At 50.4% G+C, this 23,791-nt stretch overlaps 1 protein-coding gene and 1 long non-coding RNA gene across 2 annotated transcripts; one reads left to right on the forward strand and one right to left on the reverse strand.

The window, feature by feature from the left end:
• Positions 1–6: 6 nt before the first annotated feature.
• On the forward strand, positions 7–3,414 carry LOC126491989 (uncharacterized). The gene is made up of 2 exons (XR_007589501.1): positions 7–1,158; positions 1,476–3,414. It is a non-coding gene; the product is annotated as an uncharacterized lncRNA (long non-coding RNA).
• A 1,942-nt stretch (positions 3,415–5,356) lies between these two features.
• Positions 5,357–23,762, reverse strand: Stat2 (signal transducer and activator of transcription 2). The gene is made up of 24 exons (XM_050128059.1): positions 23,351–23,762; positions 17,981–18,118; positions 17,708–17,855; positions 17,307–17,402; positions 16,884–16,973; positions 16,718–16,793; positions 16,218–16,303; positions 15,936–16,087; positions 14,223–14,381; positions 14,023–14,115; positions 13,455–13,514; positions 12,663–12,680; positions 11,973–12,066; positions 11,817–11,861; positions 11,656–11,739; positions 11,251–11,349; positions 11,027–11,162; positions 10,867–10,919; positions 10,660–10,754; positions 9,657–9,793; positions 9,122–9,304; positions 8,879–8,936; positions 7,227–7,492; positions 5,357–7,024 (listed from the first exon to the last, which is right to left on the reverse strand). The coding sequence occupies exons 2-24, from the start codon at positions 18,109–18,111 to the stop codon at positions 6,882–6,884; spliced, it is 2,502 nt and encodes an 833-aa protein (XP_049984016.1). The 5' UTR covers positions 18,112–18,118; positions 23,351–23,762; the 3' UTR covers positions 5,357–6,881.
• Between the last annotated feature and the right edge of the window lie 29 nt (positions 23,763–23,791).

Raw genomic sequence — 23,791 nt, forward strand, 5'->3', positions numbered from 1 at the left:
GGGGGGTTGCAAAGCACCCCACTAATTTGCTAATTTGGCTAAGGTAAGAGCAAAGGTCTGATAGTACTCCTACAGGATTTTTAGAAAGACTATTAGAGCGGTACAGGATGTAAACTCATTTTAATCCCATGGCAGCAGATCGCCAAGCCAATGTAGTGATGTCTTTTATAGGCCAGTCAGCATCAGACAGCAAGTTGCAGAGAATGGAGGGACGGCAGAGATGCTCCCTTCAGGACTTAATAAAAAAAAAATTAGACAGATAGGGAGGCAACAGAAGACGACAGCTGCAGAGACTGCGCACCTCAGACAGAGCAGCCCCTGAGTGGCCAAATGCAGACTTCAGTGAGGAGTGGCCCTACAGGACTTTGGGCTCGAGACACTTCCCAAAGCAGCTGCTGAGCAGAAGCAGGTCGGAGAACGGTGCCAAGCACAGCCGGCTACTGAAGCAGCACTCTGCCCACCTGAGAGGCCAACGCAGCAGCCACAATGATAGTACTGAAATCCCCCCCCCTTGCTTATGCTGTGCACCCAGGTGTTCGATTCTGGGGTGTACGGAAAAAAGGGGAGGGGTTCCCCCTCGCTATGTCTAAAGCATTTGACTATGGACACAAGAACTGCTGATTATTCCTGAGTGTCCCACACTTTTATTAAAAAAAGACCTGTTGGAGACTGATTTCCCCTACTGTTCTCCAGGACTGTAAAGAAAAGCAGGCTGCTCTCTGCCTTCGCCATGCCTACCTTGCTGAGGAAGGCTTTGCAGCCACTGCTGGCTGAATCCTCCCAGCTGCCTTGGTCACAGCCCAAGCCTGGGAACTCTGCTTACAGCCACCTGCCCCCGCAGGTAGCAACTGACTGAAGCGAGGAGGGGACCTGGAGATGCTGGAGCCCAATTCCAAACAGCCTTCCTGAGCTGCTTGCAAGTTTCACAGAAAACAACTGCCCCCAGCTCCCAGACCGCAGCTGTGAAAATCTTGGGGTACTGCAATGCCCAAGCAGAGCAGGTTTTGATGGCGCATGCTGGTAAGGAGGCAGGGCAACAATGATAAATGACCTGAGCAGCCTACTTAAAGGGACATCACCTGGATGGCAGAGAAGCTTTTTCTTACCAGGACTAAGAAGATCAAAGAAGAAATCTTCTCGAGGTTTGGCCTGCTCAAGGTAATCGAGGTTGATGGTAAAACTGCCTTGTTGCTCAAAAAAAGTCAGGGCATAGGTAAGACTAAAAAAAATTAACATTGTACATACAGACCCCAGAGTTCAGGACAGGTAAAAAGGATAAATAAAGACCCTTACCAAATTAGCCTTTGGAATCTGGCACTAGAGACTGGGTACAGCTCCTTCCCTTAGCCCCGTTCTGTGTACAAAACACCCCGTCTCAGCTTGGACTAACCCCCTATAAGATCCAATATGGGGAACCCCTCTCTTAGTTTCCTAAGGCCCCTCATAACCCATTTGCTCACAAACCCCATCTGCAGGCGCGGTTGAAGGCTCTCCAGATCGCCGAGCCCAGGCATAGAGACCCCTGGCCACCCTGACACCTGGAAATCTCGCATTCGTTCCAGAATTGACGCCTGGGGTATATCCGGAGGGACATGAGGAAAGCTGCAGCACCCCACAGCCAGAACGGCAGCTGCCCACTCATACCTGCAATCCATGCCTCCTCAAGCCCTTGCTTCGATACCCCTGCCCTCACCCCTGATTTCTGTCAACTAGTAGCAGGGCTAGCCTCCTGGGATATCTGAGATACATATCCCCCACAGCTGCCCCGGGAGGCTGGCAAAAGATTTTCCCCTGGAGGAAATATTTGGACACGGGGGTTCAGACATCTCCCCCACTTGTCTCCTAAGGGCGAGAAGTGGGACTGTCTCCATGGGTGTCGGGAAGGACTTGGGACATAAAATGGTATTTATCTGACCAGAGCCTGCTGCTGCAGGCCAGACTAGACCGTCCCTAAAGGGGCCCTAGCTATCCCTGCTGCTGCCAGCCAGACTAAGCTACTCTCCCTGCTTCTCTGCTGGCACCTCCCAACACCAGCCCGGGCACCCGGAAATCTCACACCCGCTCCAGGTTGGCGATTCTGTGTATGTTCAGAGACACCGGTCCCAGAACCTTAAACCTCGCTGGAAGGGACCCTACACCTACTGCCCTCAGAGTGGACGATCTTGCAGCCTGGATCCATGCATCTCACATCAAGCCTACACCTCCACAGGACGACCCAGGACCATCCAAATGAAAGTTTCAGCGTACCCAAAATCCTCTCGCCTCTTGGGAGGATACTGAGCAAACCCCTGGAAACTTTTATCCTGTATGCAAATATTCTGAATGATATGTTTGTCCGGGGGAAAAACAATATTGGGGGGGGGCGGCTAAAGTTTATTGTGCTGCCTGGGGATGTAAAACCAATGTCAATGTCTCCTGGTTGAGGGTTAACAAAAAGGACTTAGTCTCTTTCACCCGTACCACACCAGAAAAAATGTCTGAAATCACAATCACTTTTACTGAGAAAAAAAAATCTGACAGGCAATACTTGGGGTTTATAGTTATATGATCCAGAAAAAAAAAGACATAGGGATTCTGTTCACCCTGTGAGTTGTAACACCTCCAATGACCATAGTACTAGGGCCCAACCCAGTATTAACTGACCAGGGCCAATGAGCCCCTGCCGAGGTAGCCCCCCTTTCCAGGGCCCTGGGCTCCACTCCTAGTCCTAAAAACCCTTCTACAACTCCTGCTTCACTGCTGGCAAGCTCTAATACAGGCCAGTGACTGTTTAATCTGATAGTGGGAGCCTTTTCTTTGCTAAATAGTACTGACCCCAGCTTGACACAATCTTGTTGGCTATGCTTGTCAGCAGGACCTCCCTAATATGAGAAAATAGTCTCATCTGACAGTTTATTGATCTATGATGGGTCTATAACACTGGTTTGTTAATCTCTGTGTACAGATCCAATTGGTCCTCCAAATTTACTAATATCTCAAGATTGAGATATTTGACCAAATAAGAGGAAGGAATGTAAGACTTTAAGACAATCCTGAAGCCATTTTTGACAATTCTGAATCCTCTCAGCCTCTGTGCCATAGTGCTTCCCCTCCTGCCTTGGGAACCAAAGACCTAACAGCTACACTCACACGTACTCAGTTCCTGAACAATTACCCATATACGTATGCTTTGGTTCGGTCCCCTGGGAAACGGGGTCAAAATGACCTCTTACCTCATCTGATCTGGCAACAGCTCCCCAGTCAATTATTGGTAATAGCCCTTTCAAATAAGCCAATCAGAATAGTCAAAGAACAACCCCCCTTGCTTCTGTGGCCCCTTTAAAAGTAGACTGTACCCGCTATTCGAGGTCCCTCGGCTTCCCGAATGCTGGGGGCCCCTGTCATGACAGAATTAATAAAATCCTCATGCTTTTGCATCGGCTGTAGTATGTGAGATGGTCTCTGAGGGCAACTCCTTCTCGGTGTTTGACGCTAGAGTCCAACACAGCCTGTCTGGAATGTACGGCAGTTCCTGCCTCAGTGCTGTGAACTGTCACATCTGGTCTGAATTTTCGGTGTTTGTTTTTGATGGGTCCTGGTTGGCCTGGAACTCCTTGATATATTGACCAGAGTGATGCCAAATTCAGAGCAATCCTCCTGCCTCTGCCTTCCAAGTGCTGGGATTATAGGTGTGCCACCAAGCCTGGCAACATTTTCGTTTGACTTCTCAGACAGCCCAGACAGGCTTTCTGCTTGTGGCAGGCCTCCTTCCTTGACTTCCCTGATACATTGCTTTCTTCCCTGATTTTGTGGCCAAGGGTGTATTTGGCCAAAGGCAGGAACTCAGATCACCACAGAATCACATCAGAATTGTGTTTTATCATAGTGTTGGGGATTGAACTCAAGGCCATGGGTAAGCCAGGCAAGTGCTCTACAACTGAGCAATAGCCCTAGCCTTCAACTTCAGTTTTGAGCGGGACAACCAGTTGAGGAAGATGAAGGCAACTCCCAAGGCAATGTGATTCTCCCTTAAGGATATCTGTAGACTCCTTCGGAAGGAAGAGTCTAGCACCCAAGTTAAAAACTTTAGCTTCAAACAAAAAAGAACAAGAGGAAGCCACCAACAAAGCCAGAAGCAGTGGTTGCACATCTTTAATCCCAGCACTCTGGAGGCAGAGGCAGGAGGATCTCTGTGAGTTCCAGGACAGCCAGAGCTACATAGTGAGACTTTGTCTCAAAGCAAAACAACAAAGAAAAGAAAAACGAAGGGTGGAATATTAAAGAGGTGGGAGGTTAGTGAAGAAAAAGAAGTCCTGGATTTGAGAGGGGGCAAGGAAGAGGCACATGGGAGGGTTGAGAGGGAAGAAAGAGAAGGGGGAGTGATATAATTATATCACAGTCTCAACAAATAAAAAGGGAAAGGAGATAGTGATTCTTTTCTTTTAAACAGGGTCTCATTAAGTAATCCTGGATAATATATAGACCAGGCTGGTCTCAGACTTGTGGGGATCCTCCTGCCTCATTCTCCAAGGATTACAGGTGTTTGCAACAACATCCTGCTTATGTTCTTTTCCATGGACACCAAAGGATGCACACTTTGCCAATGAGATCCACCTGTGTCCCACCTGTGTCTCGCCCCAGCACTCAGGTGACAAAGGCAGGCAGATCATGACCCTGTTGTCAGCCTGCAGTACACAGTGAAATCCTGTCTACAAAATCCCCACCCACCTGCCCAACTGAAGAGTCTGACTGTGAGGGTCTGTACCCTAATTCCAGTTCTGGAGGGCAAAGAGAGAAAGGTCACTGTGAGCCCCAGGCCTTCCAAGGCTCCCAAGATTAAGGGAGGTGCACGGGACTCCCGATTCCTGTTTATTTTAGAGCCCTGGACTCCTGCATCTGAGACTGTCCTGGAACTCAACACATACCCTCGGCTGAGCCTTGAACTCCTGATCCTGCCTGTACCTCCCAAATGCTGGGACAATGGGCGTCTGTCACCAGGCATGACCAGGTCCAGGTTTATGTCCTGACTTTGCCAACTAGCTGAGTAACACTGGAAGCTATCTGTCTGAGGGACATAAACGGCCACACCAACCAGAGGAAAGGAGGGCTGTGACAAGGGAAATGCACCGTAGTAGGGACGAGAGAGGGTTTGATAACCTAACACCTACACATGTCTGGCCTTGCTGGCCCTAAGGAATTAGCTTTCGGGGACAGAGAAACACAAGCAATTGTAAAGAGACACTCCCACTGTTTTTGTTTTTAACAAGAGTTTATTATGACGTACAAAAGACTCATTCTGGCTATAGGTAGCACGGTGAAGGATGCTGCAGCAGGGAACCCAGGCACTTACAAAGTAAGGAATGCAGCCTTGCCACCATCTCTCTCACGGGGTCCCACTATGTCACCCTGGCTGCCTCAAAACGCAGAAACACCTGCCGTCCTCCTGAGTGCAGGGATTAAAGACATATACCACCCTGCCTGGCTTTGCCAGATTTCTTTCTTTTTTTCTGTGTCGGTGTGTTTTAGGTTTTTGAGACAGGCTTTCTCTGTGTAGCCCTGGCTATCCCAGAACTCACTTTGTAGACCATCTGGCCTTGAACTCACATAGATCCACCAGCCTCTGCCTCGGGAGTGCTAGGATTAAAGGCGTTCGCCACCCAGCCCAGCTCCTGCTGGAATCTTAACTTCACCTGTCAGTCAGGGCCTTTTTCTCATGACTTCTGCTTTTAGGTCCCTGAGTTTCCTTGTTCCTCTGTTCATCTTCCACATCTAGTCCCTTGGCTTTGTTCAAGTCCCCTTCATGGCACCCTCCCTCAACAAGACTGCTCTTCTGACACCCCGGGTAGCAATGGTCACAGTAAGCCTCCCTCAGGTTCATTAACCAAGTCCTACCACCAGCCGACCTTAGAGCAGTGGCAGCTGCTCCCGGGCTCCCTCCCAATGGCTAAGGCTTAAGGATGTCCAGAAGCCTCTGAGGTCCTTGCCCAGGCCACGCCTAAGGGACGGAGCTGTGCTTTCATGTTAACAATGTACAGAAGAAGCAGTGACAACTTATTAGCACAGCCCAGCTGCGGCACTTCCTGTCAAACAGTCAGTCCTACCGAACACCATGAAAGGCAACCCCAGCGCTCGGACACCTTGCCTTCCAGATCTCTAGGAGGGAAGCAGAGGTAGGACTGCTAAAGCAGCACAGCTTCCCGTCTTCGGGAGAGTCTCAGGGTGACTGTGGAGGGGAGGACTGCGCCGCGGCCGGGCAGACGCTGTAGGAGGAACCCTATTGGTATGCCCTTCCTCAGGATAGTTTCACATAGTGGGCTGAGGCAGACAGCTCTCAGCCTCTACAGGGAACAAAGATATTTAGAACCAGAGTCAGGAGTGAAGGGACTGGAAAAAGAAAAGGTCAGGTTAGATCTGAAGTAACTGGAAGGGAGGGCTATGGGACTCAGGTATGGCTTAGTACCATGTGGTTGCCTACCACAGGTGAGACTCTGGGTTTGGTAAGACCCAGGATTGCAAAGGGGGAGGGCAGACAAAATTCCATCCATCTCTGTGCTCCCCACAAAGACCCAGTTATGGCTCACACCAGTTTAGCCTTACCGATCATCAGACCATTAAAATCCTCCCATGCTGGAGAAATACTGCTTTGGACCCTTTAATAATCTCCCAAATGTCCTGCTTGCCCTCAGGACCCCGGGTCTTCCAGCATGGCAGGCAGCCTTCGGATCCTAGTACGACTACAGCCAGTGTCTCTTCTGACTCCTTGGCACAGCTTCCAAGCCATCTTATGCTTTTCCCTCCTACTCCAAAGTTCATGGCTAACGCAGCTTCGAAGGCCTCATTTCCCACTGTTGGAAGCAACGTCCTGGTGCATGCGAGGGGGGGGCAAAACGGGAACGTGGCTCCTAGTCATCAGAAGGAATCAAGGGTCCATCCACATGAAAATGGCTTTGGCAGGACATGTAGGCTTCATCTGCGATGTTCTGGCCAGCCAACAGTGGGTCCCCGTGGGGCATGATATTACGAATGTCTATGCTGTTTCTGAAGACTAGACCACACAGAGAAAAATGTCAGGCCCTGACCCAAGTTAGAAGCTCCTGACTCTAGCAGGAAAGGCACACTCTGGGGCTGAAGGGGCTCCTGGGAAATGGAAGGAGGGGGCGGGACACGGGAGCACTTGGAGCTCACCTTTTGGTAAGGGGTCAGAGAGCAAGGTGTCCCCTTTTCCCCAGCCCAGCCGGATCACTCACTTTCCATCTCCTCCATGTTCAGCTGCTGCAGATCATGAGGTAAATCCGACTCTGGCAAGAGCTGCGCTACAAGCCTTGGGTCTGTCTCCAGACTTGACAGTGGGGTCACACACGGTGTGGGGTTTAGTTCCAGCCCTGTCTCCAGCAGCATCGGTAACTCCAGGTCTTGTTCTAACTCCATGGTTGCCATGGTTGCATTTAGCTCTAACGGCTCCAGTTCTGGCTCCTGCTGAAGCTCCGGAGGTTGCTGCAGCTCGTCCGCCTGTCTAGGTTTACAAGGACAGACAGTGGGACGAGACTCTGTGAGTGGCAAAGCAAAAGTGTTTCCAGTCTAAGAAGATGGCGGGGAGCTATGCGTGCTTGTGCACACCTTTAATTCAGCGCTCAGGAGGTGGAGGCAGGTGGATCTCTGTGACTTTGAGCCTAGTCTGGTCTACAGAGTGAGACCCCCTGCCTGGGGGGTGAGGTGGGGGAACAAAAGGGCTAAAGACCCTGGGCTTTATCATCAAGATTTTAGGATTTTTGTTATTGTTCTTTTCTTGAGACAGGGTCTCACTCACATCGCCCAGGTTGGCCTTCAAATCACTACATAGTCAAGGCTAGACCTTCTACCCTCTACTCCAAGGGCTGGAGTCATAGGCATGTACTACACATCTGGCCTTGGGATCAGGTTTGTTAGAGTGAATTCTCTCATTTACTAGTTGGATAAACATCAGATTATCATTTCCAGCTTTTAAACTTTATTTTTATTTTCTGTGCACAAGCATTCTGCCCGTGTGTATGTCTGTCTGTGTACCACAAGCATGCCTGGTATGTATGGAGGCCAGAAGGGCGCATCTGATCCCCTGGAACTGGCATTATGAATGGCTGTGTGCCACCAAGTGGGCACTGGGGACTGAGCCCAGGTCCTTGGCAAGAGCAATCAACTGTTCTTAACTGCTGAACCATCTCTCTAGGCTCAGACCATCACTTAAATGGGAACGAGTTGGTTAGTATAATGTAGGCATCTATCAAATGATCACACTGTACCCTGTAAATACATACAGATACTATATGCCAGCTATAAATTAAAGAAGAAAAAAAAAGCCAGGCATAGTAGCTCATGCCTTTAATCCCTGCACCTGAGAGGCAGAGACAGGAGGATCTCTGCGAGTTCAAGGCCAGCCTGGTCTACACAGCAGATTCCAGGCCAGCAGCATTTTGTCTCAAACAACAACAACAGCAGCAACAAACAAGCCAAGAGTTGGTCAATCAGCAAAGGAAAGAAGGCTCTGACAGACCTGACTCGCTCAGAATGCTGCTTCACTACATTGAAATACCAACACCCCTCAAGGGCGGAATGGGAAGAGTCAACAGCATAAGAAAACACAGAAAAACACAGCCCAGTTCCCAGAAATGACACACTTTTAGCTCTTACTCCAGTGGGGCCTCGTAAGGGTTAAACAACAAAAGTCTCAGGAGCATCCCGTCCTGGGCCTGGCACCAGCAGGGGTGCTATGAGTGGTTGCAATCATGACTAAGGGGGAACTGATCTGGAGACCATGAGAGAGGAGCGAAGCTGGTGAGTGGGGGTCAGCAGGGGGAGGAGGCGGAGGGAGCGGAACTGGGCAGCTGCAGGCTGCAGAGGTTTGAGAGAAGCCTTTGTACCTCACCTGTTAGAGATGACGATGAGCCTGTGCTTCAGATATTTCCTCCGTTCTTCAAAATCAACTGTGGGGACAGACAGGAGGTGGGAGAGATCAACGTGTTGGACACACAGGTCCTGACGAGTGGGACCTCCTTAGAGCACGACCATGGGCAAACGTACTGTACTGTGTGCAGAAGGATCTGCCAATATCTGAGACCCCTTTCATTCGAGGAAGGATGTATGTCAGTGATCCCAACCCTTTTCCCACCTTTTTCCTGGTAGTAGCGCCCAAAAGCTTCATCCCGAGGGATTCTGGGATAGAGGAATTGCAGCGGGTTCTCAGGGATGTTCTCGTCCGCAAGAACCTGGTAGTGGCGGATGATTTCTGTCAGCGGGAGCGACTGCAGCACTTCCTTAGTGTACGGCTGCACGGAGTAGATGACCACTTTATCTGAAGGACAGACAGGTGCCGAACAAGTGGGCTCAAGAGGTGAGACCAGTCCCCGAGTTCCCCGCCCCTAGCTGCCCAGCACCAAAGTTACTGCACGGATCTAGGCAGAAACCAAGGGTAGGCAAAGGGTCAGAAGGGATTGGTGGGGTGAGGTGCCTGGCAAAAAGCAGAGACTGTAGGAACGGCAAAGGAGGTTGGTGTGAGGGTGAGGGTGCGGGGTGGGGGGGAGCCGGGACGGACCATCACCCTGGTGTTCCACCCAAGAGCAAGTAATGCCCCCAGAAAGCAGAGACCGCGGGAATGGCCGGGATGAGGGGTGTGGGCAGGGTGAGGGGGGCGGGATGGGACCAACCATCATCCTGGTGTTCCACCCATGAGCAAGTGATGCCGCCTTCGGTAGTTTCGCTGAAGCGCAGCAGGAAGGTGCCAGAGACCATCTTCTTCAGCAGCCGGCGTTCCTGGTTCCGACTCACAAAGCCCATGATGCGCCTGGAGCAGACGAAGCCATGATGTGATAGATCCCAGGGTGCCGGTCCCGTCTATATGGAAGCGGGGGCTTTGGCCCCGTTTCTGTAGCTTACACACTTTTCCATCTTGATCAAATCACGTAACTTTAGTGACAATGCTCCTGCCACCAAGGTTTGAAGAGGCGCGAGGATTCAGTCGGACATTGGTGAAGCACAAGGCGCCTCAGCAGCTACAGGCGAGCCTGACCACCCGGGTTCAATCTGTAGGACCCACATGGTGGAAGGAGAGAACCCACTCCTGTAAACTATCCCCTGACAACACACACACACACACACACACACACACACACACTACATAAAAATATAGCAAGGCAGGCCACGGAATCCAATGTCTTTAATGCCAGCTCTTGGGAAGCAGAGGCAGGTGGATCTGTGAGTTCAAGGCCAATGTGGTCTACACAGCCAGTTCCAGGATAGCCATCCAGAGCTACATAACAGAGAGACCCGCTCTGCCTGCCTGCCTGCCTGTCTGTGTGTGTAAAAAGTAACAAAGGCCAGGTGATAGGCAGTTGCGTAGGCCTGGGCCATTCCCAACTCTGTCCATTGGGCGAATTCCTCATTTCTCCAAGACTGGGTTTCCTCACGGGACTGACGGTGGAACTATCCACTGTCCAGCGCGGTTTTAAGGACTATATGAACAAATTCACGAGCGCACCCAGCAGGCTCTGCAAAGACGCTGGACAAGTAAGGGCCACCATTCCTGTTTCTACCCAGACGTTCCATTAGTTTGTAGTTTCCCCCTTGTGTCACAGGGGGGCGCACAAAGTCTACGCCTGAGACCAGAGGGCGCAAACACGGGACAGGGAGGCTTTCTGTGAAAGGCCTTACCCGTCATTCCAGAGACCCTTCAGGTGGTCATGGACCAGGTCCAGAATTTTGTCCAGCCATATCCAGAAAGGGATCTTGCCAGGGGGGCTCTCTCGCTGAAGGAGGAATGGAAAGGCGGGAAGAGATGTGGAGCTGCCCTTAGACGGAAGGGTGGGAGCAGGGCCAGGATTTGAACTGGGGATAGAGGGACCGGCTGCAGGGAGTTACCTTACTGAAGTCCACCCAGGACAACAGTGCCTCCTCCACCTTGCAGTTCTTTCCTGTGGGGTGATTGAAGAGGCCTCAGGGCCGGGCTGAGGGCCTGGGGTAGGACACAGGGTAGGAGCAGGCCAGGGTAGGCAGAGGCTGAGAGACAAGAGAACTATACCGAATAGCTTGTTCCTGAGCATGCTCAGCTGCTCAGAACCGAGGCCTCGGCCAATGTAGGAGGAGAACTGCCAGCTGAGGACAGGCTCCAGCAAGCTCCAGGGGGCTTTCGGGGGCTGGCAGAAGAACTGGAGGTTCTAGGGGAGAAGAGGGAAGTGAGCCGGCTCAGAAGCAGGCCTTTCCCCACGCCCCTCTTCTCCTCACCCAGGCACCTCCTTTTCCTACCTGGAGGTTTGAGCTGAGCATGTTGAACCAGAGAACTGAGGCCCAGGCAATGGAGAGCTGGTTCATGTTGGAAATGACCACCACAGGAAGTGTGTCCGTCTGGAAGAACTCAGCAGTCAGGGTGGTGGCAGAAGTCTGCCTCGGGGCCTGGGTGACATCCCACTCCAGATCTCTTGTTTGTGCCCTCCGTGTGTCTTCTTCTAAATTGTTTTTCTGTTTGTTCGGTTTTGTTTTTTCCAGGCAGGGTTTCTCTATGTAGCTCTGGCTGCCCTGGAACTCACTCTGTAGATCAGTCTCGAACTCTCAGAGATCTGCCCGCCTCTGCCTCCCCAGTGCTGGGATTAGAGGCGTGCGCCAGCACGGCCCTAAGTATTCTACACCTGCTGCCTGCTTTTCCTCACTCACCTGCAGCTCCATCTTCAGACCCTGGTACACATATTGCACCACGAAGTTGATGATGTGTAACTCTTCCGTCACAGCCAGCGGCCCCTGCAGAGTCACATGGTCAGAGGGCCCTCTGCTGAGTCACTGGTCCCAGCTCGCAGCTCTGCTGCGTCCCCACTCACCTTATTGTTACCCTTTCCTGAACCTGAACGCTGCTCCACCAGCGTCTGTAAATGGAGGAGAAACACACTGCCAGGGAGGGGCCCGGAGGCCGAGCCCGGAAAGACCCTCACTCCTGCGCCTTTGGATTAGCTGACAATTCTATTGACCATTCTTACCAAGAAGCCGAAGTCCCAAATTAAGCCTTGTCTCTGGCCCTCCTCAGGGGTCAAGGTTTTTTGGTTTGAGGTCAGAATGTTGAACTTCCGGAAGCTGTTCCAGGGAAAAGATATATGGAGTCAGAGTAAGGTTAGGGTCGTCTGTCTGTCTGTCTGTCTGTCTGTCTGTCTGTCTGTTTCTTGCTCTCTGTGATGGTTTCACTATGTAGCCCAGGCTGGCATTGCATTTTCAGAGATCCTCTTGCCCCAGCCTCCCAGGTACTGAAATTTTTAGGTGCGTTCCACCATTCCATGCTCGGAATTAGTTTTAAGAACCAGCAGGAAAGGGCCAGTGAGATGGCTCAGCAGGTACAGAGGCTTGCTGCCAAGCCTGATGACCTGAGTTCGATCCCCAGGACCCACATGGTGGAAGGAAAGGACAGATCCCACCAGCTGTCCTCTGACCTACACGCATTTCCATATTTTTCTCTCTTGATCATGCACCTGTATATGCAAACACTCACACCCTTTCTGTAGGTAAAATGTTTTAAAAAATTAAAATAAAAAATATAAAATAGCAGGAAAACAAAAATTCCAGTTCATTTCAGACTTCCCCTTCTCCTAGTCCTCATCCCACCCACATCCCTTCCTCCCTTGGGCTCCCACCAGGATTGCCAATGTGGTTTGCAGGTCATGCACGCGTGTACCTACCCTGATAACTCTGAATTCCTGAAAGGAAAGGGAAAAAGTCACTGGTTCTGTGGGGGAAGAGCGGGAGGGTGAGATGTCCCAGAAACAGCCCTTCCCACCCAGCTCCACACAAGCGACAGCCTCTGGATCTCGCTGGCCACGTGGCCTGGCAAAGAGACACTGTCTGAGTTCACGTCCTTGTGTGTCCAACACACTGCTAACACCCACCTGGTGGAGTTGTACAATGACAAGAGCCCGAGAGGCCTGCTGGACAGTACCGAGTGTGTGCTCCTGCCGGCAGTGGTGGTACACGCCTTTAATCCCAGCACTTGGGAGGCAGAGGCAGGAGGATCTCTGGGAGTTCGAGACCAGCCTGGTCTACAAGAGCTAGTTCCAGGACAGGCTCAAAAAAAAAAAAAAAACAAAAACAAAAACAAAAAAAAACCCGAGTGTGTGCTCCGTGAGGGGGAGGTCGGCATTTTGTTGTTGTTTTGGGCTTTTTTTTTGGGGGGGGTTGTTGTTGGTTTTTTGTTTGTTTGTTTTTAGTTTAGTTTTGTTTTTTGAGACATGGTTTCTCTGTGTAGCCCCGACTGTCCTGGAACTCACTCTGTAGACCAGGATGTCCTTGAACTCAAGAGATTTGCCTGCCTCTGCCTCTGAGTGCTGGGATTAAAGGTGTGCACCACCGTGCCCGGCTTGAGGGAGGTGTTTTTACTTCTGTTAGGTAGAATGGCACGGACAGCCTGAGGGGCCACTGGTACCAGCTGCTCCCACTGGCCAGCTCAGTCACATCCTTCGGCTGCCTCAACTTACCTGTCAATGGAGACTTCTGCTTTGAGTGACTCGTTGCCCTCTTGGAGTCTCACCAGCAACCTAAGGGAACAGGAGACGGACACAGTGGTCAGCCTCACACTAGGGGGACAGGAGACGGACACAGTGGTCAGTCTCACACTGGGGAACAGAAGATGGACACAGTGGTCAGTCTCACACTAGGGGGACAGGAGACGGACACAGTGGTCAGTGTCACACTAGGGGGACAGAAGACGGACACAGTGGTCAATCTCAAATTTGTTGCTGTTTTGTTTTTCAAGACAGGGTTTCTCTGTGTAGTCCTGGTTGTCCTGGAACTAGTGCTGTAGACCAGGCTGGCCTCAAGCTCACAGAGATCCACCTGCCTCTGTCCCTCAAATGCTGGAATTAAAGACGTGCACCCCCACACCTGGCTCTCAAATTCTTGATAAAGCCAGATGTGTAGAAGAGAGGGCCAGGGGACTGGAAGCAGAAGGTGAGCTGGAGGAGAGAAGAAACTTGCAGCAGCAGGAGCTTCTGCAAAGTCAGAAAGGCAGAGCTGGGGAGGAGGCAGAGGTAAAAAAAATACAACCTTGTTCGGACAGTGAACTTGCTCCCAGTCTTCAGGACGAGGGGCCGGTGGAGAGTTTGGGGCATGCAGGGCTGGGTTTCCACCACGAAGGACCTAAGGAAAGAGGTGTGTAGAGAAGATAACAGCTCAGTTCTGTAGCAATCGTTTCCCGTGTTTCTTCCTTGTTTCTCCCACCGGAGAGTCCTCCCAGGCTGCCAGACCTTTGGAGCAGCCGCTGTAGTAATTCCGTGACTTGGGCATTCTGCAGGTCCACCCCTTGGCTGAACATGTCACCCTCATACTTCAGCATGTAACTCATTTCCTTTAACTGTCTCAGCAGCAGCCGGAGGTGGAACAAGAGTTTTGCTCCAGACGTCATCCTGGGTGACAGAGGACGGGGAGAGAGGATGTGTAGTTTTACGGGGCCCCACTGAGGTTCTGAGTGCCCTCCCTTTAATGACATGGAGAGCTGGAAACAGAGCCAGGTGGGCACTGCACCCCTCCGCTCCCACACTCCCAAGGTTAAAGGAGGAGGGTCAAGAACTCAAGGTCAGCCTGGACTTCACAAAGTGATCCTGCCTCAGAAAACGGACAAAATACAAGGGGCTAATGATGTTGCTTGTTTGGCAAAAAAAGCACAAAGTCCTAGATTGATCCCCAGCACTTTTACACGCTGAAAATCCCAACACCGAGGAGGCAGAGGCCAAATCCGAAGTTCTCCTTCATCTATATAGTGAGTTCAAGGCCTGTCTGGGATACCGGAGACCCCGTCACAAACAGAATCCAGGAAGCACATGGTAGAGTATTCAACACAATTTTGTCGTTGTTGTTTTTGTGAGACAGGGTTTCTCTGTGAAACAGTCCTGGCTGTACTGGAACTTGCTCTGTTGGCCCTGAACTCATAGAAGTCTGCCTCCTGCCTCCCGAGGGCTGGGATAAAGGTCTAAAGGTGTGCATCACCACTGCCCAGCTCCATTTCTTTTCTTTCTTTTTTTGGGGGAGGAGATTGTTTTTGAGACAGGGTTTCTCTGTGTAGTCCTGGATGTCCTGGTATTCACTCTCTAGATCAGGCTGGTCTAGAACTCACAGAAATCCACCTGCCTCTGCCTCCCAAGTGTTCATTTATTTTATTTTATCATCATCATAATAATTACTATTATTATTATTTAGGTTTTTCGAGGCAGGGTTTTTTCATTTCTTTTTTAAAGATTTATTATGTATATAGGGTTCTGTCTGTGTGCATGTCTGCACGCCAGAAGAGGGCACTAGACCTCATTATAGATGGTTCTGAGCCACCACGTGGTTACCGAGAACTGAACTCATGACCTCTGGAAGAACAGCCACTCTCAACTGTCGAGCCATCTCTCTAGTCCAGGTTTCTTTTCTTAAAGATGTATTTTATTAAACAAGCATGGTAACCCCTGCCTTCAGTCCCAACACTAGGGAAGCAGAGGCTGGAGAACTGGTCAGTTCAAAGCCAGCCTGGTCAACGCAGCGAGTTCCAGGCTACCCAGCACTACATAGTGAGACCCTGTCTCAAAAGCAAACCAAACAAAGCAAAGGGTAAATCATGACTGTGGATGAATTCATTACTCTCCGTTACTTCTTTACCAGAGCGAAGATTGGACTCTGAGGTCTCCCTGAGTTGGGAAGACAACAAGCAGAGTGTGACCACGGTCAAACAAGAAAACGTGGCAGACGAGGCCACAGCATCGCTTGCTGCACTTCCTTCCCCTTCCCACCCTTCCATTCTCCCTCTGTGCTGACAATTAAATCCAAGACCTTGTGTGTGCTGGATAAGCGGAGAAGCGCTCTACCTCCGTGCTCCGCCCAGCCCTTCACTTGCTGTCCCTAGACCTCACAGTGTACGAAGCTCCGTGAGGCTGGGCCTGCTGTGTACATGAGGATGGAAAAGAAATATCTCTTCCTCTTACCACTGCTCCAGCTGTTCCAGCTGCAGCTCCGGTGGTGGGGCTCCAATGCAGGATTTCTGCTGTTGCATCTTCCACTCATCCAATTTTGGCAGCAACAGGTCGACCAGGGTGGTTAATCGGCCCACTAGGGCCCTGGAGGTATCCAGCACCTCCTAGCAAAGGGAGAATGTAGTCTAAGCACCTCTCTCCACCAGCGGAAACAAAGCCAGCAAGGCTAAGAGGCCAGAGCCGCCAGCCCCCTCTCCTGCAGGTCCCTGCTGCTCGCTCTGCCCGGCCCTTCACCTTTCTCATTCTGTCCAGTTCGTTGGCTGTTGTCTGCACAAGCTGTTGCTGTTGGTTCTGATGGGGGTCCAAAGATGGCGTCTTCTCTGAAAGGCAAACCCAAGAGTCAGCTCACGGGTTCCTCTGCTCTTTCTCAGCCAGGGTCTCAGTCAGGAACAGGGAATGATGGGTGGAGGGAGAGGAAGGGAGAACCAGGCAAAGTACAGGCACCTGGGGTCTCACAGGCAAACTCTGAACGGCCCAGAAGCCCGCTCAGCCTGCTAAGGCAGTTCCGACATAAGCCCCCCATCATTTCCTAGTGGCTCCTCAGCTGCCTCGCTATTCCAACCTCCACAGCACAGCCTGGCGCCATTGTCCTGCGTATCCACGGGACTACTGATGCCACATATGCGGCAGTCACTCAAGGTGACTGCTGCTCGCTGGAGCGTTCAGCTTCTGTCATCATCCACACTAGGTCCCCAAGATGACCCCTGTCCTTCTCCCACTTTGAGAGGACCTACTCTGAGTGAGAATCGTGTATCGGAAGCTGAAGACATCGTGCAGGTCTTTCAGTTGCCTGACGGATTTCACAAACGTCTGTAGAGAAGATGCAACCCCAGTAAGGCGGCTTCTGAAGGGGCAGAAGAACTGAATCCTCTCCACCCAACAATTGCCACAACCACCAACCTCAACCACAGCCTGTAAATCCAGGATTCGGGTTTCAATCTCCAGCTGCTGGCTTCTGGCGGCTGCTTCGGGAGCTGGCCCAGCTTGCACCTGAAACAAGGGGCTCTCAACTTGTTCCAACTCTGGCTTTCTTTTCCGAAACAAGGTTTCACTATGCTCCCTGGCTGTCCAGGAACTTGCTCTGTAGACCAGACTGACCTCAAACTCATAGATATGCCTGCCTCTGCCTCCTGAGCACTGAGGTTAAAGACTTGCGCTCCCTTCTCCCTCCCAGAATGAATGTTGACTTTTCATCCCTAAAATCAGGACTTGAGATTTTACTGCAGGGTGTGGAGAGATCCCGGTCGGAGACGAGGTCCCTGCGTCCTCTCCGTGGTGTCTTTCCGCTCCGGCTTTCGAACATTGCCACCATGCTGTCCTTACCTCCTGAGCCCTTTGAGCCTGATTCAGAATTCTCTTCTCTTCCAGGAGAAGGTTAAAGATCATCTCAGCCAACTGGGTAGGACCATTGGGTAAAGTCTAAGCGAGAAACACACAAGAATTGATCCATTCAGCTACCTTACCCACCTGCCATTCTAGACCCTGCTCTTGGTGGCCCTAGTACTGTCCCTCCTTCGGGGTCCCTGGCCACCTCCTACCTCTGTCTAGACTCTGTATCTAACCGTATCAGTTCTTTAATCTGCCAGTAGCACCCCAAGTCCAGACTCTGTCTTCCGGTCCCCAGGTCTGCCTCCCTTTGCATCTTTAGGAACATTCTGTACCCCAGCCCTTACCCCATTCTCAGACGCTGGTTCCACCCTATTAGTTCCAACTCTCCCAAGTACCTGGATGTCCCGGTTGAATTTTCGCAAGTTATGCTGCAATAAAAAGCAATCAGGGTCCGAGCTGTGGTCCCACTGCTTCAGCTGCTCCAAGATGTTGAAATACAGCATGTTGGCCTTGGAGTGATCGTTGCCTAGCACGGCTTCCCTCCTGAGGACCAGGCACGACAAGGATTAGGATCTCAGCTGCTGTGAGATCGCCCGCCCCTCCCGGGAAGTCTCTGGGACCCTGAAGGCTCAGAGGAAAGAAACCAACTCAACTCCCGAAGCCCTCACCAGTTCTGGTCTTCGATCCAGGCAGCCAGGTGCTGTCGAACATCCATTGGCAGGAGGACTTGAGAGTACAGCTGGTGCAACTGGTCCAGAAACGGGCTGTCAAGATTTTGCAGCATCTCCCACTGCGCCATCTGGACTCTGCGTGGAAAGGATATCAGCTCTCAGCTGGACATTCTATGGACCCAAACCATCCAGAGTCTGACGATTTATGAATTTATTGTTTGGTTTACAAAAAACCAAGCAAACAGGCCATTCGTGGGGGTGCACGCCTTTAATCCCAGCACTCAGGAGGCAGGGGCAGGAGGATCTCTGTGAGTTCGAGGCCAGCCTCATCTACAAAGCCAGTTCCAGAACAGTCAGGGATACATAGGGAAACCCTGTCTAGAAAAACAAACCCAGGGTCTCATTCAGTAACCCAGCTGGCCTAGAAGTCACAACAATCCCACATCAGCCTCTTAAGAGTTCGTATGTAGGCATGAATCACCAAGTCTGGCTATGAGATTTTTGTTCTAATTTAAAATATTTTAATTATACAATTGAAAGATACAGAAAAGGGGCTGGGGAGTTGGCTCAGTGTTTAAGAGCGCTTCTTGCTCTTCTAGAGGACCAGCTTTTGATTCCTAGCACCCATATGGTGACTGACAACCAGTCACCCTCTGCTGACCTCTGAGGTCATCAGGCACTTAAGTGGTATGTCTACATCCATGTAGGCAAAACTCATATGCATAAAACAAGATACAGGAAATACTAGTTTACGTTGCTCCTCCTCTCAATCCTGGCCTCTGTCCTTTCTCTTTAGATGTAATTTTTTTTTTTTAAATATTTATTTATTTATTATGTATACAATGTTCTGTCTGTATCCCTGCAGGCCAGAAGAGGGCACCAGACCTCATTATAGATGGTTGTGAGCCACCATGTGGTTGCTGGGAATTGAACTCAGGACCTTTGGAAGAGCAGGCAATGCTCTTAACCGCTGAGCCATCTCTCCAGCCCCCTAGATGTAATTCTTAGTGCAGTTTGCTGCAGTTTTTCCGGGGAAATACTATTCAATAGTTGCAATATGTGGTACTTTTTTGCTTTACTGGTAACCTTCAAACACACAAAAGTAGAAGGAAGAGCTGGCATGGTGGCACATGCCTGTAATGCCAGCACTTGACAGCTGGAGGCAGGAGCATGGAGGGCAGGCTCAGCTACATAGTATATTTAGGTCAGGCTGGACTGCTGTGGAGCCGACTTTGTACATTATAAATATGTATTGCTCCCATTGGTTCATAAAGAGCTGACTGGCCTATAGCTGGGCAGAAAGAGATTGGGCAGGAGAGCCAGACTAGGAGGCCGCTGAGAAGAAGTGTGGGATCTCGGGAGTCACCAGTCATAGAGGAAGGAGGATGTGTACAAAATGAGGTGACAAGTCATAAATAAACAGGCCTTTTCCTACAAAGCTTGTAGGAAATGGAATAGAAATGGATGAATTTAAAATGTAAGCGTTAGTTAATAACAAGCCTAAGCTATCAGCCGAGCATTTATAGTTAATAACAAGTCTCTGTGTGGCTATTTGGGGAGCCGGCTAGTGGGTCAGAACTGACTGGCGGGACAGAAAAACTCTACCTACACTGGACTACATGAAATTCTGCCTCAAAAAAAATAGAGAGAGAGGGGGCTGGAGAGATGGCTCAGAGGTTAAGGGCATTGCCTGCTCTTCCAAAGGTCCTGAGTTCAATTCCCAGCAACCACATGGTGGCTCACAACCATCTGTAATGAGATCTGGTGCCCTCTTCTGGCCTGTAGGCATACACGCAGACAGAATATTGTATACATAATAAATAAATAAATATTTAAAAAAGAGAGGGTTGCTTACGTACACATTATCCAACCTAACAAATAATATTCCCACAATCTAATGCCATCTAGCTCATCCACTTAATTTGCATGACCTTTGTGAGTTTGTGTTTGTTTATTCAGGAATGAAGGAGAAGCAATAAAGATCAATGTTGGTCTTGAGTACTCATGACTTTTGCTGGCCCTGGAGTTTTATTTAGGGTCAGCGAAGGAAACACGTCTTACCAACTGCCCACCACCTACGAAAGGACCTCTGTTTAAGGTGTCTTAAGTGCCAGTCATTCAATCTCTAAGACTGGAGCATTTTTATGACGCTGTCAATCCCTCGTCTTTGGGAGAACTGCCAAATTTGGAAAGACCCAGAAATTTCACACAAAACTGTCCCCCCACACACACACGAAGCAGGCGGTGCCGTGTGCATTTTGGCACATTTTCCCTTCCCATTGCCATCTCTTATCTATTATGGGAATTCATCTGCTCCCCTCAGCTGCCTGAGGAGGCCTCTCTGATGACAAACAGCTATGAGTATAACAGAATATCACTAGGAATCATTTTGTTGATTTTCTTTTTCAGTCGGAGCTCAGGAAACCCTGAAGAAGAGGGGAAGAGAGGATTGTAAGGATAGGCCCACAGAATGAACTAAACAGGGAGTCACAGGGGCTCACAGAGACTCAAGAGGCAATCATGGAGCCTGCAAGGGTCTGCGCTAAGTCCTCTGCATACAAGCTGTGGTTGCTTAGCTTGGGGTTTTTGTGGGACTCCTAGCAGTCGGAGTGGAGGGAGCTCTGACTCTTGCCTGCTCTTGGGACCCTTTTCCGCCTACTGGCTTGTCTCTACTAGGTTGCCTCAGCCAGCCTTAACATGAGGGTTCGTGGCTAGTCTTTTGCATCTTGTTATGCAGTGCTCAGTGTACTGGAAGGCCTGCTCTTTTCTGAAGGGAAACAGAGGAGCAGAGGATGTGGGGGAGAGGGTTGGAGACGGATGGGAGGAGGGAAGGAAAGGGAGGCTACAGTTGGGATATATTGTATGAGAGAATAAATTTAAAGAAAAAACCTTTTATTGGACCTGAAGCCTGGAAGATCAGGAGAAACAAGCACATGCATGTTCTTCGAAGTCACACGACTCTACTACAGAGCAAACAAAAACATCTAGAGTCCGTGACTGTCTTTCTTCCTCTAAGAGTAGAATGGAGAAGGGAAGAGATTGGGCAGGAAATCAAATTTTTCTTAAAAACAAAAAAACAAAAAAGTATTTATGGTGTGCAGAGCTGGGGTGGAATGGACCAGGGCTTTAGATTCTCTGGAGTTTGAGCTTCAGGGTGTACTGAGTCTCCAGGTTTGGTTGCTGAGAACCAAACCCCAGTCCTCTGCAAGAGCAGCGAGCTCTCTTAACCACCGAGCCATCTCTCCACCCCACAGAGCCAATTTTTCATTTTAGCTTACTACTAATAATCCTTGATCCCAACCCTTGCTGGAGCTCAAACACAGGAGCTTTCTGTGCCCTGGGAATGCTCTAGCTGAGCTAAATCTCAGCTGGTATTTGATTCCTTAAAACTATATACTGTGTTGCTTTTCTGTTTTTGTTTTGTTTTAAAATTATGAGATTTCTCTGTGTAGGTCTGGCTGTACTGGCACTCACTGTGTAGACCAGGCTGGCCTCGAACTCACAGACCCTGACTCTGCCTCCCAAGTGCTGGGATTAAAGACGTGCGCCACCACCGCCAAGTTCATTGGTGTTTTGCTTGTATGTTTGCATAATGGTGTTTGATCCCCTGAAACTGGAGTTCCAGACAGGTGTGAGCTGCCATGTGGGTGCTGGGAATTGAACCTCTGGAAGAAAAGTCAGTGCTCTTAACCACTGAGCCATCTCCCCAGCCCCTGTATTGCTTTTATGAAACAAGAACTTCATTTTAAGGACAAGATCCCAGTTCTTCGGGAATTAAAGGGCTGGTATCAAAGCAAGGGAATGCATGAATACTGAGATTTAAATAAGAAACCGAAACAAAAGTTCTAAAGCTGCATGATCCCCACAACACAGGGCAACAAAAGGACAGCCAAGAAGAGGCCCACCGAGGGCCCAGCATCGAAGTCTAGTAGAAACCAGAGGCCCTGGACCAGACCGACGGCTTTTTGCAACAAACACATGCAAGTAGAGATCCATGAACAACGGGGTTTACTGAGTGACACCGCAGCTTCCATGATGAGATTTAAAATTCTTCACCTTTTTTGCTTTTCCCTTTCTTCTCTTAAATTTTGTTTTATTGGGAGTGCTGGGGCAGAGGGTGGATGCTAAGGGAAGGGGAAATGAAAGGGATCAAGGCACATGGTGTAGGGACTAGAGAGTTGGCACTGCCTGCTGTCCCAGAGGACCCGGGTTCAAGCCCTAGCACTTACATGGCAGCTCACAACAGTCTGTAACTCTAAGATCTGACAACCTCACACAGACATACATGCAGGCAAAACACCAATACAAATAAAGTAAAAATAAACAGATTATTTGTTTAAAAAGATACATCATATAAAAGATACACAGCATAGAAAGAAAGAAGGAAGGGAGGGTGGATGAGAGAGAGAGAGAGAGGGAGGGAGGGAGGGAGGGAGGGAGGGAGGGAGGGAGGGAAGGAAGGAAGGAAGGAAGGAAGGAAGGAAGGAAGGAAGGAAGGAGTTGAGGAGTTGCTGGGCATGGTGGTGCACACCATGAATCCCAGCGCTTGGGAGGCAGAGGCCCAGCCTGTTCTGTATAGAAAGTTTCAGGACAGGCAGGGCTGCACAGAGAAACCCTGCCTCGAACAAGAAAGTCATCTACTGCAGTTATAGGGGCGGCATCAAAACTCTCTCAAACACCAGTTTTGCACTAAGTAAGATTTTCTAAAATAAATTAGACTTTGTGTTTATAAACAGTTTCACCTTCCAGGACCTTATACTTACATATCTAAAACATATATGCATATTGTTTGTTTATATATGTGCATATATACACACATAAATAAGAATGCCTGTGTTTTTATTTGTTTATTTAGTTAAGTAAGGATCAAAAATTATGCAAAGGGGCTGGAAAGATGATGGTTCAGCGGTTAAGAGCACTGGGTGCTCTTCCAGAGAACCCTGGGTTCGATTCTCAGCACCCACATGGCCACCACTCCAGTCTCAGATCTGACGACCTCTTCTGACCAACACAATAACTGCATGCATGTGGTACACAGACAAAACACCCTTACAAATTAAATAACAAACAAACGGATCGATAGGTAACGCAGAGCAGAGGTTAAAGCTTTGGCTTATGACAAGGAACAAATGCTACATGCCAGGCTTCAGGAGTTGCTGAGGAGTTTTGGAAGGAAGTCGACAGGGTTGAGAAGTAGAGTTAAGCGGGGGGTGTGACATCCTGGACACACCAGAGCTTCAGCTTCTGCCAGAGAACAGAAGCCTTCTCCGCAGGGGCATTACCGGGGGGGGGGGGGGGGGGGGGCAGCAGCCCGTCTCAGGAACGAACTCGCGCCTCCCTGCTCCGCACACCTCTCGGGGCCTGTACCTTCTGAGGGTCCAGGGCCGCTCCTCCCAGTGGCTCCCGCGGCAAGCTGCAATCCTCCGGGCGGCTCAAGAACCGTTTCCACCCCGCCCCCGACTCCGGGGGACCGAGATCGTGAGCGGCGGAACGGGTCACCGGCGCTGCACACCTGCGGTTCCGGGCTCTCCGAGGCGACCCGAGCTCAGCCACGCCCTCCCCACGTGCCTCATTGGTGGAGCCAAAACCCCGCCCTCTTCCAGGCTGGACAAGCCGCTCGGAACCTCACCGCCGACTTCAGTGACTGGCGGAGAGGCTCCCCTCACCGCCCGCCCCTCGACCGAGACGGGCGGAGCCCAGTTAGTGTCGTACCCAAGAATTCAAGCAGCTGATTTTTCTGAATCAGCACCGCCAGGGAAAGGAAACGAAACCATAGCCTGCAGAGGCGCCCAGGACTCCATAGAAGGG

Source organism: Alexandromys fortis, unplaced genomic scaffold (assembly GCF_014885135.2).
Source record: "Alexandromys fortis isolate MF-2015 unplaced genomic scaffold, M_Fortis_MF-2015_v1.1 scaffold_263, whole genome shotgun sequence".
NCBI lineage: Eukaryota > Metazoa > Chordata > Mammalia > Rodentia > Cricetidae > Alexandromys > Alexandromys fortis.

Bases quoted from the DNA above. Each gene is read 5' to 3' on its own strand.
- Stat2 (XM_050128059.1), bottom strand. From the start codon at position 18,111: ATGGCGCAGTGGGAGATGCTGCAAAATCTTGACAGCCCGTTTCTGGAC. The intron at 16,974-17,306 runs GTAAGGACAGCA...CCCTTGTTTCAG, and splicing joins AGGCTCAAAGGGCTCAGGAG to GTGCAAGCTGGGCCAGCTCC. The intron at 16,088-16,217 runs GTGAAGGGCCGG...TCCCTTTGCTAG, and splicing joins AACTGGACAGAATGAGAAAG to GAGGTGCTGGATACCTCCAG.